This window comes from Salmo trutta, chromosome 4, assembly GCF_901001165.1.
Source record: "Salmo trutta chromosome 4, fSalTru1.1, whole genome shotgun sequence".
NCBI lineage: Eukaryota > Metazoa > Chordata > Actinopteri > Salmoniformes > Salmonidae > Salmo > Salmo trutta.
The window spans coordinates 22758190-22776291 of NC_042960.1; the positions used below are offsets into that span (position 1 = coordinate 22758190).

At 42.2% G+C, this 18102-nt stretch overlaps 1 protein-coding gene across 2 annotated transcripts in view; it reads right to left on the minus strand.

Annotated features, from left to right (window-relative positions):
- Positions 1-18102, minus strand: part of LOC115192075 (coiled-coil domain-containing protein 149) — a 38325-nt gene that overhangs the window by 13922 nt on the left and 6301 nt on the right. The window contains exons 1-9 of one of the 2 annotated variants that reach the window (XM_029750193.1): positions 16763-17780; positions 16251-16603; positions 14044-14205; positions 10494-10532; positions 6580-6687; positions 6355-6471; positions 3921-4093; positions 3695-3767; positions 3214-3298 (exon numbers count right to left, since the gene is read on the minus strand). In XM_029750193.1, coding sequence (XP_029606053.1) covers positions 3214-3298; positions 3695-3767; positions 3921-4093; positions 6355-6471; positions 6580-6687; positions 10494-10532; positions 14044-14205; positions 16251-16343 — 850 coding nt within the window. In that variant the 5' untranslated portion in view covers positions 16344-16603; positions 16763-17780. Of the gene's footprint in view, positions 1-3213; positions 3299-3694; positions 3768-3920; positions 4094-6354; positions 6472-6579; positions 6688-10493; positions 10533-14043; positions 14206-16250; positions 16604-16762; positions 17781-18102 lie in introns of those variants that run through there. The other variant, XM_029750194.1, reaches the window with a different exon arrangement.

The following is an 18102-nucleotide window of genomic DNA, read 5'->3' on the forward strand; positions in this document are numbered from 1 at the left end:
AAGTGGATATCGCTGGATATTGGCAGGAACTGGAACACATGCTCAATGGGTGACATATCTGGTGAGTATGCAGGCCATGGAAGAACTGGGACATTTTCAACTTCCAGGAACTGTGTACAGTTTTTTCCCCCACCTTTATTTAACTAGGCAAGTCAGTTAAGAACAAATTCTTATTTTCAATGACGGCCTAGGAACAGTGGGTTAACTGCCCACTGTTCCTAGGCCCCCGTGCAACACGGGGGCGAGCATTATCATGCTGAAACATGAGGTGATGGCAACGGATGGATGGCACGACAATGGGCCTCAGGATCTCGTTACGGTATCTGCGCATTCAAATTGCCATCAATAAAATGCAATTGTGGTTGTTGTCCGTAGCTTATGCCTGCCCATACCATAACCCTACCGCCACCATGGGGCACTCTGTTCCTAATGTTTATGTCAGCAAACCGCTCACCCACACAATGCCATCGGCCAGGGTCAATTGAAACCAGGATTCATCCGTGAAGAGCACACTTCTCCAGCGTGCCAGTGGCCATTGAAGGGGAGCATTTGCCCATTGAAGTCAGTAACGACGTAAAACTGCGGTCAGGTCAAGACCCTAATGAGGACGATGAGCACGCAGATGAGCTTCCCTGAGGAGACGGTTTGTGCAGAAATTCTTCAGTTGCGCAAACCAACAGTTTCATCAGCTGTTCTCAGACGATCCCGCAGGTGAAGAAGCCGGCTATGGAGATCCTGGGCTGGTGTGGTTACAACTAGTCTGTGGTTGTGAGGCCGATTGGACGTACTGCCAAATTCTCTAAAACAACATTGGAGGTAGGTTATGGTAGAGAAATGTAATTCTCTGGCAACAGATCTGGTGGACATTCCTGCAGTCAGCATGCCAATTGCATGCTCCCTCAAAGCTCAAGACATCTGTAGCATTGTGTTGTGACAAACTGCACATTTTAGACTGGGCTTTTATTATCCACAGCACAAGATGCACCTGTTTAATGATCACGCTGTTTAATCAGCATCTTGATATGCCACACCTGTCAAGTGGATGGATTATCTTGGGAAAGGAGAAATGCTCACTAACATGGATGTAAACACATTTGTGCACAAAATTGAGAAATACGTTTTTTTGTGCGTATGGAAAATGTCTGGGATCTTTTATTTCAGCTCATGAAACATGGGACCAACACTTAACATGTTGCGTTTATATTTTGTTATTTATCAAAGTGCAGCTGCTACTACTCTTAAATGGGATGCCATCTACAATACTGCCCTTCTTTTTTGTTACAGGTGAGTTTTGATACTTCAAAAACCTCCATCTTATCTCACTTTGCGTTTCAAGTATAGACACCCGAGTTGCTTAGCCCGTTCACAGGATTGTGACTCACTCTAGTTTCCTAGGGTCTCCACCAAGCTAGGTAAATCTGCTTTTAGTTTTATTGCTGTAACAAAATTCTAAATAAATGTCATCTTAAGGTTCTGTTCGGGCAGTTTAGAGTATTGATTGGGGAATTATTTGTGGAGGAATGTAACCGTTTCTGGGTGATTTGTGATGTTTCCCATGACTGTGTTTTAATGTAATGTATAATACCAGTCAAAAGTTTGGACATCTACTCATTAAAGGGTTTTTCTTAATTTTTTACAATTAATTTTCTATATTGTAGAATAGTGAAGACATCGCAACTATGAAATAACACATGTAATCAAGTAAACAAATTTTTTTTTTATTAAAAAAAAAAAAAAAAAAAAGTGTTAAACAAATCAAAATATATTTTATATTTTGAGATTCTTCAAAAGTAGCCACCCTTTGCCTTGGTGACAGCTTTGCACACTCATGGCATTCTCTTAACCAGCTTCATGAGGTAGTCACCTGGAATGCATTTAAATTAACAGGTGGGCCTTGTTAACATTTAACTTGTAGAATTTATTTTCTTCTTAATGCGTTTGAGCCAATCAGTTCTGTTGTGACAAGGTAGGGGTGGTATACAGAAAATAGCCCTATTTGGTAAAAGACCAAATCCATATTACGGCAAGAACTGCTTATTTGAGCTAAGAGAAGAGACAGTCCATCATTACTTTAAGACATGGTCAGTTAATCTGGAAAATGTCAAGAACTTTGAAAGTTTCTTCAAGTGCAGTCACAAAAACCATCAAGCCCTATGATGAAACCGGCTCCCATGAGGACCACCACAGGTAAGGAAGGCCCAGAGTTACCTCTGCTGCAGAAGATAAGTTCATTAGAGTTAACAGCCTCAGAAATTGCAGCCCAAATAAATGCTTCAGAGTTCAAGTAACAGACACATTTCTACATCAACTGTTCAGAGGAAACTGCGTGAACCAGGCCTTCATGGTCAAATTGCTGGGCGTGCTTTGCTGGTGACACAGTCTGTGATTTACTTAGAATTCAAGGCACACTTAACAAGCATGGCTACCACAGGATTCTGCAGTGATACGCCATCCCATCTGGTTTGCGCTTAGTAGGACTATATTTTGTTTCAACAGGACAATGACCCAACACACAGGCTGTGTAAGGGCTATTTGACCAAGAAGGAGAGTGATGGAGTGCTGCATCAGGTGACCTAGCCTCCACAATCAACCGACCTCAACCGAATTGAGATGGTTTGGGATGAGTTGGACCGCAGAATGAAGGAAAAGCAGCCAACAAGTGCTCAGCATATGTGGGAACTCCTTCAAGGCTGTTGGAGAAGCATTCCAGGTGATGATGGTTTAGAGAATGCCAAGAGTGTGCAAAGCTGTCATCAAGGCAAAGGGTGGCTACTTTGAAGAATCTCAAATATACAATATATTTTTATTTGTTTAACACTTTTTCGGTTACTACATGATTCCATGTGTTATTTCATAGTTTTGATGCCTTCACTATTATACTACAATGTAGAAAATAGTAAAAATAAAGAAAAACCCTTGAATGAGTAGGTATCCAAACTTTTGACTGGTACTGTATATTTGTGTTTCCAGGTCACATTTGAAAAAGAGACCTAGGTCTCAATAGGTCTACCATGAAAAAAAAACGACATACAAATAAAATGCTTATTATTTTGTTCATTAGTCCACTGTTAATATAATCCCCCCAAAATGTGTTTTCCAATTCTGGAAGTGTGTATGTTTTCAAGATAGAGTACAATGATTGATTTGCATTATGGACTAATGAACAAAATACTAACAGAAAGAAAATGAGTGGGGGAATGGTTTGTGCAGTACCTTGTTTGGCAGAGAGCACCCCAGTGAGTGCACTGCTGTTAGCTTTGCCATAAGTCTTGGAGTTCTTCCTGCTCTCCAGAGCACTCTGAAAACCAGTAAAATATTCAAATGATATATTGTATACCCCTGTTCACAAACATGATTGAGCATGTGTAGTAGTAGAGGGTTGTGAACCATACAAACTGCAGAAAGAAAAAAAAAACACAGAATATTACCAAATATAAAAACATACAGTTTGACAAACTTTGTTTGAGATCTACAACTGTTATAGGTGTCATCTTGGCAACAAAACTGTCACTAAAGATGACATTTTAATTGACATTAGAACATGAGCCCAGAAAACCAGTTACCAGCTCTGACTAAATAAAGCCTTGAGTAGTTATGAGACTAGTGATCATATCTAAGGATTGTTCTATTCTATAGTATTATTAGTACTAGTCAGACAAATGTTAAAGGCTTGTTTATATGTTGCTTACAATACCTTGTACTTCATGACATTCGTTTTGAGCATGGTGACCTCCTCCTGCAGTTGTTTGAACCGCTCATGTAAATATCTGAAAGAAAACATCAGTTTATTTAAAAAGTTTTCCAAAGCAAATGCCCAAAGTCATACATTGTGAAGCAAGTTGTTCATGAACATCCTTATTGCATTCAGTAAGACATTACAGATATTACATATCTGTATGTTCTCCCACACACAAACACACCTGTTCTCCATGCAGAGTGCATCTACGTCTAGAATCCGACACTCGTGTCCCCCCAAGATGTGGTTCACCTCGTGGTTCAGCCGCTGGGCCTTTTCCTGGAACACGTTACGCTCCGCCCTCACATCCTGCAGCTCGTCCGTCAGAGATTTCACACTGTGCTCCAGCTCCTCATTCTAGGACAAACAAAAGAAACAACATGTACGATTTTAAACTTTGTAAGGCATTTCAAACATTGTAAGAGATGCCTTATAAATACCTATAATATTACAGATTGTGACGGTGGCAAACGTCCAAAACTGCCTTGCGTAATGAGTGGGCAACATAAGCTGAACTATGGTTGGTTGGGAATATGGTATTGTGACAATTGAGCTCTTATCTTGCTATATGAAAATATTGAAACCATCTGTACAACTTCATTCTGCCATTGGTGTGGTTTCCAACATCACCCAAGGTATGTTCCTCACACTTGCTTGCTTTCTTTTTTTAACCCACCACCATACCCTCTTTGCAGGACAACTTATTCTACAACTTTGATTTATATACACTGCTCAAAAAAAAAAGGGAACACTAAAATAACATCCTAGATCTGAATGAAATAAATAATCTTAATACTTTTTTCTTTACATAGTTGAATGTGCTGACAACAAAATCATCAATGGAAATCCAATTTATCAACCCATGGAGGTCTGGATTTGGAGTCACACTCAAAATTACAGTGGAAAACCACACTACAGGCTGATGCAACTGATGTAATGTCCTTAAAACAAGTAAAAAAATGAGGCTCAGTAGTGTGTGTGGCCTCCACGTGCCTGTATGACCTCCCTACAACACCTGGGCATGCTCCTGATGAGGTGGCGGATGGTCTCCTGAGGGATCTCCTCCCAGACCTGAACTAAAGCATCCGCCAACTCCTGGACAGTCTGTGGTGCAACGTGGCGTTGGTGGATGGAGCGAGACATGATGTCCCAGATGTGCTCAATTGGATTCAGGTCTGGGGAACGGGCGGGCCAATCCATAGCATCAATGCCTTCCTCTTGCAGGAACTGCTGACACACTCCAGCCACATGAGGTCTAGCATTGTCTTGCATTAGGAGGAACCCAGGGCCAACCGCACCAGCATATGGTCTCACAAGGGGTCTGAGGATCTCATCCCAGTACCTAATGGCAGTCAGGCTACCTCTGGCGAGCACATGGAGGGCTGCGCGGCCCCCCCAAAGAAATGCCACCCCACACCATGACTGAACCACCGCCAAACCGGTCATGCTGGAGGATGTTGCAGGCAGCAGAACGTTCTCCACGGCGTCTCCAGACTCTGTCAGGTCTGTCACATGTGCTCAGTGTGAACCTGCTTTCATCTGTGAAGAGCACAGGGCGCCAGTGGCGAATTTGCCCATCTTGGTGTTCTCTGGCAAATGCCAAAACGTCCTGCACGGTGTTGGGCTGTAAGCACAACCCCCACCTGTGGTAGTCGGGCCCTCATACCACCCTCATGGAGTCCGTTTCTGACCGTTTGAGCAGACACATGCACATTTGTGGCCTGCTGGAGGTCATTTTGCAGGGCTCTGGCAGTGCTCCTCCTGGCACAAAGGCGGAGGTAGCGGTCCTGCTGCTGGGTTGTTGCCCTCCTACGGCCTCCTCCACGTCTCCTGATGTACTGGCCTGTCTCCTGGTAGCGCCTCCATGCTCTGGACACTACGCTGACAGACACAGCAAACCTTCTTGCCACAGCTCGCATTGATGTGCCATCCTGGATGAGCTGCACTAACTGAGCCACTTGTGTGGGTTGTAGACTCCGTCTCATGCTACCACTAGAGTGAAAGCACCGCCAGCATTCAAAAGTGACCAAAACATCAGCCAGGAAGCATAGGAACTGAGAAGTGGTCTGTGGTCACCACCTGCAGAACCACTCCTTTATTGGGGGTGTCTTGCTAATTGCCTATAATTTCCACCTGTTGTCTATTCCATTTGCACAACAGCATGTGGAATTTATTGGCAATCAGTGTTGCTTCCTAAGTGGACAGTTTGATTTCACAGAAGTGTGATTGACTTGGAGTTACATTGTGTTGTTTAAGTGTTCCCTTTATTATTTTGAGCAGTATATATAAAAATAAAAAAAAGAGAATGCAGTCTTGTTCAGAATATTAAAATGTATTTCAGACAGTAAAAAGGAGAGACATGAGGGTGGAAACAGTTCAGAAGTGCCAGACCGGGGAATTGAACCCTAGTCTCTAGAGTGACATGTGGTCCAATGCAATTAGTCACATTACCACTCAACCAAATGTAGCAGAGGTGAATCAGACTCACTTTTGCAATGAGGTAGCCCTGCCCTGGAATTTCCTCTTGGTCTACTGTTGAAGTTGGTTTCCTGAGTGGGAGACCGGGGTTCAGATCCCAACAGTTACACAAACTATGGCACAACCTTTCCATTGCTCACCTGCTCTCGTGCCGTCTCCAACTGCTGGACCAGGTCCTCCCGCTCATAGGCCTGGAAGTGCCTTGCCCCCACCTCTTCATCCCCCAACCTCTGTCTGGCTATGGTCATCCGCAGGAGCTGTGGGAGGGTACGGGGAGGACAGAGTCAATTCCATTTCAATTCAGTTTACTTCTTGAATTGACTGAATTGAAATAGAATTGACCCCATCCCTGAAGGATATCATACCTTGTTATCCCCCTGGGCCTCAGCCAGTCGTTGACTCAGCTCCTTCACCTCTTCAGACAGCTGCTTACTCCTTTCTCTGGAGTCTCTTAACAGCTGGGCCAAATTCAACTAATCAAGTGAATGACATAGGACATATACAGTTGAAGTTGGAAGTTTACATACACCTTAGCCAAAAACATTTAAACTCAGTTTCACAATTCCTGACATTTAATCCAAGTAAAAATTCACTGTCTTAGGTTAGTTAAAATAAAGTGGTGATCCTAAGAATGTGAAATGTCAGAATAATAGTAGAGAATGATTTATTTCAGCTTTTATTTTTTTCATCACATTCCCAGTGGGTCAGAGGTTTGCATACACTCAATTAGTATTTGGTAGCATTGCCTGCCAATTGTTTAACTTGGGTAAAACGTTTCAGGTAGCCTTCCACAAGCTTCCCACAATAAGTTGGGTGAATTTTAGCCCACTCCTCCTGACAGAGCTGGTGTAACTGAGAGTCAGGTTTGTAGGCCTTCTTGCTTGCACATGCCTTTCAGTTCTGCCCACAAATTTATTAAGGGATTGAAGTCAGGGCTTTGTGATAGCCACTCCAATACCTTGACTTTAAGCCATTTGCCACAACTTTGGAAGTATGCTTGGTGTCATTGTCCATTTGGAAGACCCATTTGCAACCAAGCTGTAACTTCGTGACTGATGTCTTGAGATGTTGCTTCAATAGATCAACAATTTTCCTGTCTCATGATGCCATCTATTTTGTTAAGTGCACCAGTCCCTCCTGCAGCAAAGCACCCCCACCACATGATGCTGCCACCCCCGTGCTTCACAGTTGGGATGGTGTTCTTCGGCTTGCAAGCCTCCCCCTTTTTCCTCCAAACATAAATGGTTATTATTGCCAAAAAGTTATATTTTTGTTTCATCAGACCAGAGGACATTTCTCCAAAAAGCCCAAAATGTCCCCATGTGCAGTTGCAAACCGTAGTCTGGATTTTTTTATGCCGGTTTTGGAGCAGTGGCTTCTTCCTTGCTGAGCAGCCTTTCAATTTATGTCGATATAGGACTTGTTTTACTCTGGATATAGATACTTTTTTACCGGCTTCCTCCAGCATCTTCACAAGGTCCTTTGCTGTTGTTCTGGGATTGATTTGCACTTTTCGCACCAAAGTACGTTCATCTCTAGGAGACAGAATGCGTCTTCTCCCTGAGCGGTATGACGGCTGCGTGGTCCCATGGTGTTTATACTTGCGTACTATTGTTTGTACAGATGAACATGGTACCTTCAGGCATTTGGAAATTGCTCCCAAGGGTGAACTGGACTTGTGGTCTACCATTTTCTTTCTGAGGTCTTGGCAGATTTATTTTGATTTTCCCATGATGTCAAGCAAAGAGGCACTGAGTGTAAAGGTAGGCCTTGAAATATATCCACAAGTACACCTCCAATTGACTCAGATGTCAATTAGCCTATCAGAAGCTTCTAAAGCCATGACATCATTTTCTGGAATTTTCCAAGCTGTTTAACCTGTTGGGGATAGGGGGCAGTATTTGCACGGCCGGATAAAAAACGTACCCGATTTAATCTGGTTACTACTCCTGCCCAGTAACTAGAATATGCATATAATTATTGGCTTTGGATAGAAAACACCCTAAAGTTTCTAAAACTGTTTGAATGGTGTCTGTGAGTATAACAGAACTCATATGGCAGGCAAAAACCTGAGAAGATTCCTTACAGGAAGTGGCCTGTCTGACCATTTCTTGCCCTCCTTGATCATCTCTATCCAAAACAGGGGATCTCTGCTGTTACGTGACACTTCCTACGGCTCCCATAGTCTCTCAGAAGGCGGGAAAAAGCTGAATGATGTAATTCCAGGCACTGGCTGAAACACATTAGCGCTTTTGGCAAGTGCTCTATCAGAGGACAATGGGCTTAGGCGCGTGCACGAGTCGACCCCATGCTTTTATTTTCTTTCGTCTTTTATCCTAAACACAGATTCCTGGTCGGAATATTATCGCTTTTTTACGAGAAAAATGGCATAAAAATTGATTTTAAACAGCGGTTGACATGCTTCGAAGTACGGTAATGGAATATTTAGACATTTTTTGTCACGAAATGCGTCGTGCTCGTAACCCTTATTTACCCTTTCGGATAGTGTCTTGAACGCACGAACAAAACGCCGCTATTTGGATATAACAACGGATTATTTGGGACCAAACCAACATTTGTTATTGAAGTAGAAGTCCTGGGAGTGCATTCTGACGAAGACAGCAAAAGGTAATAACATTTTTCTTATAGTAAATCTGACTTTGGTGAGTGCTAAACTTGCTGGGTGTCTAAATAGCTAGCCCTGTGATGCCGGGCTATCTACTTAGAATATTGCAAAATGTGCTTTCACCGAAAAGCTATTTTAAAATCGGACATAGAGTGCATAGAGGAGTTCTGTATCTATAATTCTTAAAATAATTGTTATGTTTTTTGTGAACATTTATCGTGAGTAATTTAGTAAATTCACCGGAAGTGTTCGGTGGGAATGCTAGTCACCTGCTAATGTAAAAAGCTGGTTTTTGATATAAATATGAACTTGATTGAACAGACATGCATGTATTGTATAACATAATGTCCTAAGATTGTTATCTGATGAAGAGCATCAAAGGTTAGTGCTGCATTTAGCTGTGGTTTGGGTTTATGTGACATTATATGCTAGCTTGAAAAATGGGTGTCTGATTATTTATGGCTGGGTACTCTGCTGACATAATCTAATGTTTTGCTTTCGTTGTAAAGCCTTTTTGAAATCGGACAGTGTGGTTAGATTAACGAGAGTCTTGTCTTTAAAATGGTGTAAAATAGTCATATGTTTGAGAAATTGAAGAAATAGCATTTCTAAGGTATTTGAATAACGCGCCACGGGATTCAACTGGCTGTTGACCTAGCCCAGAGAGGTTAAGTAGGATGTATATAAACTGTGATGTCTGAAATGTTTTGCCGTCTGATTTCAGCTGTACAGAACCTTTTGGAATGATTAAACTTGGTTAAAGCTTCTCTAGTGTCCGTGAGTTATTTACTCTGAAAAATAAGAACCCAACACCAACCATACTTTGACAGCCTAGTTTTACCCTAACAGTGGTCTGAAACTCCTGGCTTGCAGGCTACATATCGGCAAGTAATATTGCAAAGTGTCATAACTCCTATTGGAATCCATTTAGGATATACAACAGTTGGAACTTTTAAAATCACCCGCATCTGCAGATAGAATGCCTGCCAAGGTAGGGAGATTGATAAATAAGACTACCTAAACTGGAACAACCATCTCAATAACGGGTGAAATAAGTCCAACCACTTAAAAATTGGATTAGTTTAAAAATATATGTTATTTGTCTTTGTGCAGCATAAGATCAATTAATTAATTCAGTAACCTACATATTAAAATAAACTATTCTAAAAAGCAACCTGCAACAAAGAATGCTGGGAAATATGATGAGGCCCCTGCCATGTTTTTTTCACTCAGAGTTAATGGAAATTAACGCAACACAGTCGAGTAACACCAATTGGTGTTGATTCCACTGTGATTCAAATAACACTTAAATTTACTCACCGCATATGGCGTCAATTTCGATCCCACTGTTAACCCCACTAGAATCAACATTCAGATATTACAATGACAACACTTACCTCATCACAGAGATTTTAACACCCGCAAATTTGCTGTGTAGTCTAGCATACTATAACATCCTTGACATAGGGAAGTTGCTGGCCAAGGGTGTTGTCAGTACAGTCCAGTCATAATGCAAACCGTTACCTCGGTCATCCAATTTGACATGGTTGATCATTTACTTTTCAGTCGACACATTTTAGACTGCCATGCTACTACAATTAGTAAGGAAATTAAAATATTTTGACGCCATGGCATCTATTGATGTCGACTTACTTGATTTCGTTTTTCAGGTGGTAGACTGGTGTCTCCATCCTAGAATGTAGAAGAAAAAAAAAAGTGAGGACAGATCACTTAGCTGAAGTCAAGGTAAAATTGTATGATTGATATGACTATGGTTAATAAATTATGAAATGTACTATACATTTCATTCGGAAAGTATTCAGATCCCTTCCTTTATTCCACATTTCATTACATTACAGCGTTGTTCTAAAATTGATTAAATAATTGTTTTCCCTCAATCTACACACAATACCCCATAATAACAAAGCGAAAACAGTTTGACATTTTTGGAAACATATGTTACGAATCCCTTTGGCCTTGCAGTCTAGGGGGCATGGAAACGAGACCCGTAACATAACTCATGCAAATTATAACAATGAAAAGGAACAGTGAGAACAAAAACCACAGACAACTTAAGTCTACCGTCAAACACTCATGGTTTATTTTTAAACACACGGTAAAGGGGGGCGGGAAAAGGGGCTGAGCTGGATCCAAGGAAAGAAATAATAAGTATTAAAAAACACCCCTAAGCTAGTCTACCTGCTTCAACAAGAGCCAGCTCACTAACCAATAAAATACAGTGGGTGGTCTGACCAGTTCTAACTAGTGTATTTAGACACCGTTTTCCTACGGGTAATGTAGGCCCATGGGCGACTTGTCTTGGTACCCCCTTTTCCACCAAACAAACAGTCAACACCATAACAATACTCACAGGATAACGGACAAAGTTACATGTAGTTGCAAAAACAAAAAAGAGATCTCTGCATACAAAGAGAGAGGGAGAGAGAGCTGGGGAAAGGGGATGTGATTGGTTAATGGAAACAGGAGGAGGTGTGTCTTCAGATTGATGACTGATTGGTGACAGATTGGGGAATGATGATTGCCACCTGTGAGGGGAGAAGGAGAGAAAAGACACAGGATACCTGTATCCGTAACAGTATTAAACAGAAATACCTTATTTACATAAGTATTCAGACCCTTTGCTACAAGACTCAATTTTGCTCAGGTGCATCCTGTTTCCATTGATCATCCTTCAGATGTTTCAACTTAATGGGAGTCCAACTGTGGTAAATCCAAATGATTGGACATGATTTATAAGGTCCCACAGTCAGAGCAAAAACCAAACCATGAGATCAAAAGGAATTGTCCTTAGAGCTCTGAGACAAGATTGTGTTGAGGCACAAATCTGGGGAAGGGTACCAAAAACATTCAGCATTGAAGATCCCCAAGAGTGGCGCAGCGGTATAAGGAACTGCATCTCAGTGCTAAAAGAGTCACTACAGACCCTGGTTCGATTCCAGGCTGTATCATAACCGACCGTGATTGGGAGTCCCATAGGGCGGCGGACAATTGGCCCAGTGTCGTTAGGGTTTAGCCAGGGTAGGCCGTCATAGTTAAGAACAAATTCTTATTTACAGACTAGCCTAGTTAAATAAATGTTAAATTAAAATGTAAAAAAAAAAGAACACAGCGGCCTCAATCACTCTTAAATGAAATGGAATAAGTTAAAAACCACTAAGACTCTTCCTAGAGCTGGCCGCCCGGCCAAACTGAGCAATCGGGGGATAAGGGCCTTGGTCAGGGAGGTGACCAAAAATCTGATGGTCCAAAGTTTCTCTGTGGAGATGGGAGAACCTTCCAGAAAGACAACCATTTCTGCAGCACTCCGCAAATCAGGCCTTTATGGTAGAGTGGCCAGACGGAAGCCACTCCTCAGTAAAAGGCACATGACAGCCCGCTTGGAGTTCGCCAAAAGGCACCTGAAGGATTCTCAGACCATGAGACAAGATTCTCTGGTCTGATGAAACTTAGATCGAACTCTTTGGCCTGAATGCCAAGCGTCACATCTGGAGGAAACCAGGCACCACACATCACCTGGCCAATACCATCCCTACGGTGAAGCATGGTGGTGGCAGCATCATTATGTTTTTCAGCAGCAGGGACTGGCAGACTAGTCAGGATCGAGGGAAAGATGAACGGAGAAAATGACAAAGATCCTTGACGAAAACCTACCGTAAATTCCGGACTATAAGTTGCAACTTTTTCCCCCGCTTTGAACTTCGCGGCTTAAACAATGACGCGGCTAATATATGGATTTTTCCCGCTTTCAAATTTGTGGGTCCTGACAGCGTGGAGCATTGTCAAAAAATCCACTATCATCAACGGGTTTCGAAACACTGGACTGCTGCGTGTTGAAGAGGGCTCAGTGGGGGATTTGCCTCTGGATGAAAGTGACGAGAGCGACAATGAAAACGATCCAATATCGGATGAAGCAATTCTGAGGCTATTCAACTCTGACACCGAAGGAGATGGTTTCAGTGTACAGGAGGAGGAAGATAGTGACCAATGACTTTCTTAGTAGGCTACTGTTTACTGCAAAAAAAAAAGCCTATTTATTTCATTTTTGTTACAAGCCGTGCTTCGTTAAAGCCTATTTATTTTTGTTACAAGCCGTGTTTCGTTAAAGCCTGTGTAAAGTTCATTTGTTTCAATGTACCGGTAGGCACCTGCGGCTTATAGACATGTGCGGCTTATTTATGTTCAAAATAATATATATATTTTTAAATTCAGTGGGTGCTGCTTATATTCAGGTGCGCTTAATAGTCCGGAAATTACGGTACTCCAGAGCGCTCAGGACCCCAGACTGGGGCGAAGGTTCACCTTCCAATAGGACAACAACCCTAAGCACACAGCCAAGACAACGCAGGAGTGGCTTCGGGACAAGTGTCTGAATGTCCTTGAGTGGCCCAGCCAGAGCCCGGACTTGAACCTGATCTAATATCTCTGGAGAGACCTGAAAATAGATGTGCAGTGACACTCCCCATCCAACCTGAGAGCTTGAGAAGATCTGCAGAGAAGAATGGGAGAAACTCTCCAAATACAGGTGTCAAGCCATACCCTGCTAAAAAGCTAGTTAAATAGTTAAGCTACCCAGACTATCAGCATTGATCATTTTTCCATCAACTTTTGACTCATCACATACACCGCTGTTACTGTTGATTATATATCCTGTTGACTAGTAACTTTATCCCTACCTATATGTACATCAATTACCTCGTAGCCCTGCACATCGACTCAGTACTGGTACCCTGTGTATGTAGCCAAGTTATCAATACACTCATTGTGTATTTATCCCTTGTGTTATTATTTTCCTATTATTTCTCTTTTTCCTCCCTGCATTGTTGGAAGGGCCCATAAGTAAGCATGCCACTGAGTCTACACCTGTTGTTTCCAAAGCATGTAACAAATCAAACTTGATCTTCATATTTCTTGTGAAACCGGAAGTGTCACTTTGAATTATTAGAACTCGGTAATACAGCTTTTGATTGAATGAGGCCTTTAATGTCCCTCTTGTGTAGTAATTCAGTGTGCGTGAGATTGGCAGTAGTAAGGTATTGTAGCAATGTGAGGAGCAGTAGTGTGAAGTAGTGGCTCCGGGGTGAAGTTTCCCCCTAGGTACAGATCTAGGATCAGATTCCCCCTCCCCTAATCCTGAAAATGTAACTGATACAAAAATCACCCTATTCCGAGGGTGTAGACTCACTATGAGTTCCCTGTACTTCTTCTTGAGTCCCTGGTGGCGTTCTCGGAGCTGGTTGGCCATCAGCTGGTATTGGTCTCTCTCCTGTTGACAGGTATCCAGCTCCTTGGACAGAATCAGGAGGGCCTCCTTCTTGCTCTCCAACTTGCGCTTACACACCAGGAACTGTACACATGACAGGAACACACATTGTCATCTTGTGCAAGCAGATCAGACAATGTAAAAACGGCAACTTGCCTGCATGATGAGATCACTGTGTGGGACATATTAAACTTCTATAAGCAGGACACATTGTATAGCTAACTGCCAAAATAATGGAAACACCAACCAGGGTTCCCACACCTTCTTAAACATCAAATTCAAGGACTTTAAGGCCTTTCCAGGCCCAATTCAAGGACCCAACATGGCATAGTTTGAGACATGGATCAAGGTTACAGTTACAACACTGAGAATTATTATAATGAGAACTAGCAGGCTTTACAGAAGCTCACAGACAATTAAAAATAGAGAGTGGCTTGAATGTGTGAACACTTCTCAATTGTGCTGTGTTACAGTGATGGCAGACTACGTGGTGTCTTGCTTTCTCTAACATAGCATAGCAAAACAATACAGTGTAAGATGAGCGATAAAGACAGACTTATTTACGAGTTGAAGAGCTAAGTAACTCCATTTATTTCATTAGCACCAGCTTAACACAAAACATGTCGCAGTGCAAAAACATGACTTTTTTTTGTCATTCACTTTTAGGTCATTCACTTTTTCAGCTATTTGAGCTCTTATCTTTAGCACCCCTTCTCAGGCTATTGAACTTGGCAATAAGAGTGAGGTTGCCTGTGCTCTCCGCTTTAAGTGCAAATTTGTCTGCTGAGGTCTCAATAGCATGTGTCAGTCTTTTTCTTCCCTTTAAGTTAATCTATAAGGTCTTCTGTTTTTTGCTCATCCATTCTTCTGTCTCTTCTTCTTGATGCGTCATACCTCTGCCTTGCAGATGCCACTGATATCAGCAGCGATCTGTCAATGCACACATTATGTATGCCACCCACAGCTCTTATGTGGTCAACTATACATCTCTGTGCTACGTATGAATCTTCAAGTTCTCCACTTCAATCTGCCGATTGACGGAGAATCCGTGCTCTACTGAGGCTTGCCCGTGTGACAGTAAGAGGAGTTGGCGACCAAAGTCTCCAAGGATTTCTGAGCTCTTTGTCCTTTGACATATACTCATGTAAAAATAATGTGTTCACGCTGTCTTGGACAGGATCAAAGTATACAAACTGAGTGTTGGGCCTGGACAATGTCATCAATAAAATGTGAGTATTGTCGAATGAGGTTATCATAATCTTCTTCCTTCACCCGTTGACCATTTACAAGGTAGGTCAGGGCCATTTTCGATCTTTCCATTTGTGCCTGCCATTTCCCTTGGATCAAAGAAAGATGCGAGACCAGAGAGTACTTCAATGGGGATTTCTCAATGAGTTTGTTAACAGTTGTGAGCATACACTTCTTGCAAGCGATTTTGAAGTCCATCAATGTTCTGTCAAAAAAAATTCCCTGCGGACTAGTTTCTCACAATTCTTCAAGTAACAAAGCCCAAGTCTACCTGTGAGGAGTCGATGTGATTGAATGACTGGCTCACCAAGACATCAAGAAGTTTGAGGGATCTTCGCTTCTTTCATGAGGTCTGGCTTAATGAATCTGCTTATGAAGCTCTAACGCAGCTTGAACAATGGCACCATGGGCTTATCGGTCTGGTAGCGTGTGAGGAATGGTGTCTGTTCTTTGCTCACTGACAAGATAAAATTCAGTTTTGCTGTCATGAGAGGGTCCTTAACAGCCTCCTGAATCACCTCAAAGGACTTTGTGCCTGGATTTGGACATCTCTTCTCTACAGCCTTCACATGTTGCCATATGGGGTAAAAACTTTAAAGCTTGTTCAAGCACGGGCACATTTTCAACCCACGGTGTCTTGCAAAACTTAAGTGGCATTGGGGGATCTGATGATCCAATTATGTTAAAGTAGTCCTCCCTGCAGGCTGGAGTATCCTTCAGAAGTTGGTACATAGTACACTGTCAACTTTCCACTCGGTTTCTTCCACTCCCTTCTGAAATGCTCCATGTACAATATGGAGACCGCAACTGCCAATGTTTATAAGGTGTACATAAAAATCAAGGAGGGACTTCTCAACCTTGGAGTAAAATGCCCAACTTACATTTGGTCCACGCAAAAGCATGAATTTCTTTGGTAGATCTTCGGTGCTCTTCTCATAGACAGCTTTAAGGTCCAAAGCAGTCGCATGTCCCATGAATTTAGAATCATAAATTCTTGTCACGACTTTGTCCTCATCCCATAAACGGGCGTGAGTCACACTGCTTTGACTGTTTTTCTGTTAAGGCTCTCATCAAAGAGAAGTACATAGTCCTCCTCCCCAGCAGAGTTTTTTAGACAACAAATGCCTGAAATGAGGAGCCAAGCCATCTGTGCACACATAGCTGGTCTTTGTTGCCCCGCATGCGAAGGTCTTGGCTTTTGCACTGTCTGGGAACATCACTAAGAACAGCACACCTAAAAGTAAAAAAGAAAAAAAAAGATTGAAATCAAACACATTTCTGTTTCTAGCCTGTGTGTGAACGTGTGCCAGAAAGAGAATATGAAAACATACATAACATGTTCCTAAAAATAATTTCATGTTACAGGTGACAGTTTATAAACCATACCACTCACCCGTGCGTTTACTAGAGTGGAAAGAGTAGTGAGACCATCATATTCAGACACCACAATGTCTGAGCCCGCAATGTGTCCTCTTTGGGAACGCCAGTTATGACGGACTGTCTTGAGGTGGTGGTGGTAGTAGTTGTAGAAGATTGTCTAGGTGGTGATGTAGATGACGATGACTTTTCCACTTAGTTCAATAGAATGGGAACTGTAAGAAAATAAGTGTCCAAGACGGATAAATGACTAGCTAGCTGGTTAACGTTAACTAGCATTAGTCATGAAACATTGTCACTAACGACTCTAGTTAACGTCCTTCAACTAAATGTAAACTTTCAGTCAGTCATTTATTTGAAATGTTCACTGTCCAGCTCTGCTTGCCGCAAGTTGGCTAACATTAGCTAGCTAGCACTATATTGACAGGTGTGGTTTTGTGGGAGAACTGACTGGACATCTAGATAACGTTAGCTAACAACATAGCAAACGTTAATTTTACCCAATAATTCTGTAACGTTAAAGTTAATTTACCCAACTGCGAAGAGATGGAATAATCTAGCTAACTAATTAACATTAGTAACTAACTATGGCTGTTGTATTCCTTTCTACGTGTTACCAGGAGTAGGACCTACCTGCTTTTAACTTGTGCAGTCATGTGTGATGCTCCAGCAGCATGGCTTGTCACAGCTGCTTCGCCCATGGCGTGCACTTTTATTGATTTGTTGCAGGCTCTTCGTCCCGCGGATCTTTAACAAGCCAGTCTTTGTAAATGTCTTTGGTGAGCCTCGAGTCCTGGAATGTACATTTTCCAGGCAGAGCTGAAGGTCACGTTAGCCTTCTCGCTTCCTTGCCGCTGTTTAACCTGCATCATTCAACTTCAATCACTCATGCATGCACCTGACTGTCGCACTTGCGAGGCAGGTGACACAAGGACTCACAGACGGCGGGAGACACACATGCAGACAGCGGAATTTAGCCTATTACGCAGAACCCAAACTGGCTGCTCCCAAACCATCGTGCGCCATAGTGCATACATTTATTTTGTCCCCCCACACCAAACGAGATCACGACGCGCAGGTTAAAATATCAAAACAAACTCTGAACCAATTATATTAATTTGGGTACAGGTCGAAAAGCATTAAACATTTATTGCAATTTAGCTAGTTAGCTTGCTAGCTAATTTGTCCTATTCAGCTAGCTAATTTGTCCTGGGATATAAACATTGAGTTGCTATTTTACCTGAAATACACAAGGTCCTCTACTCCGCCAATTAATCCACACATAAAACGGTCAACCGAATCGTTTCTAGTCATCTCTTCCTTCCAGGCCTTTTCTTCTTTTGACTTTACATTGCG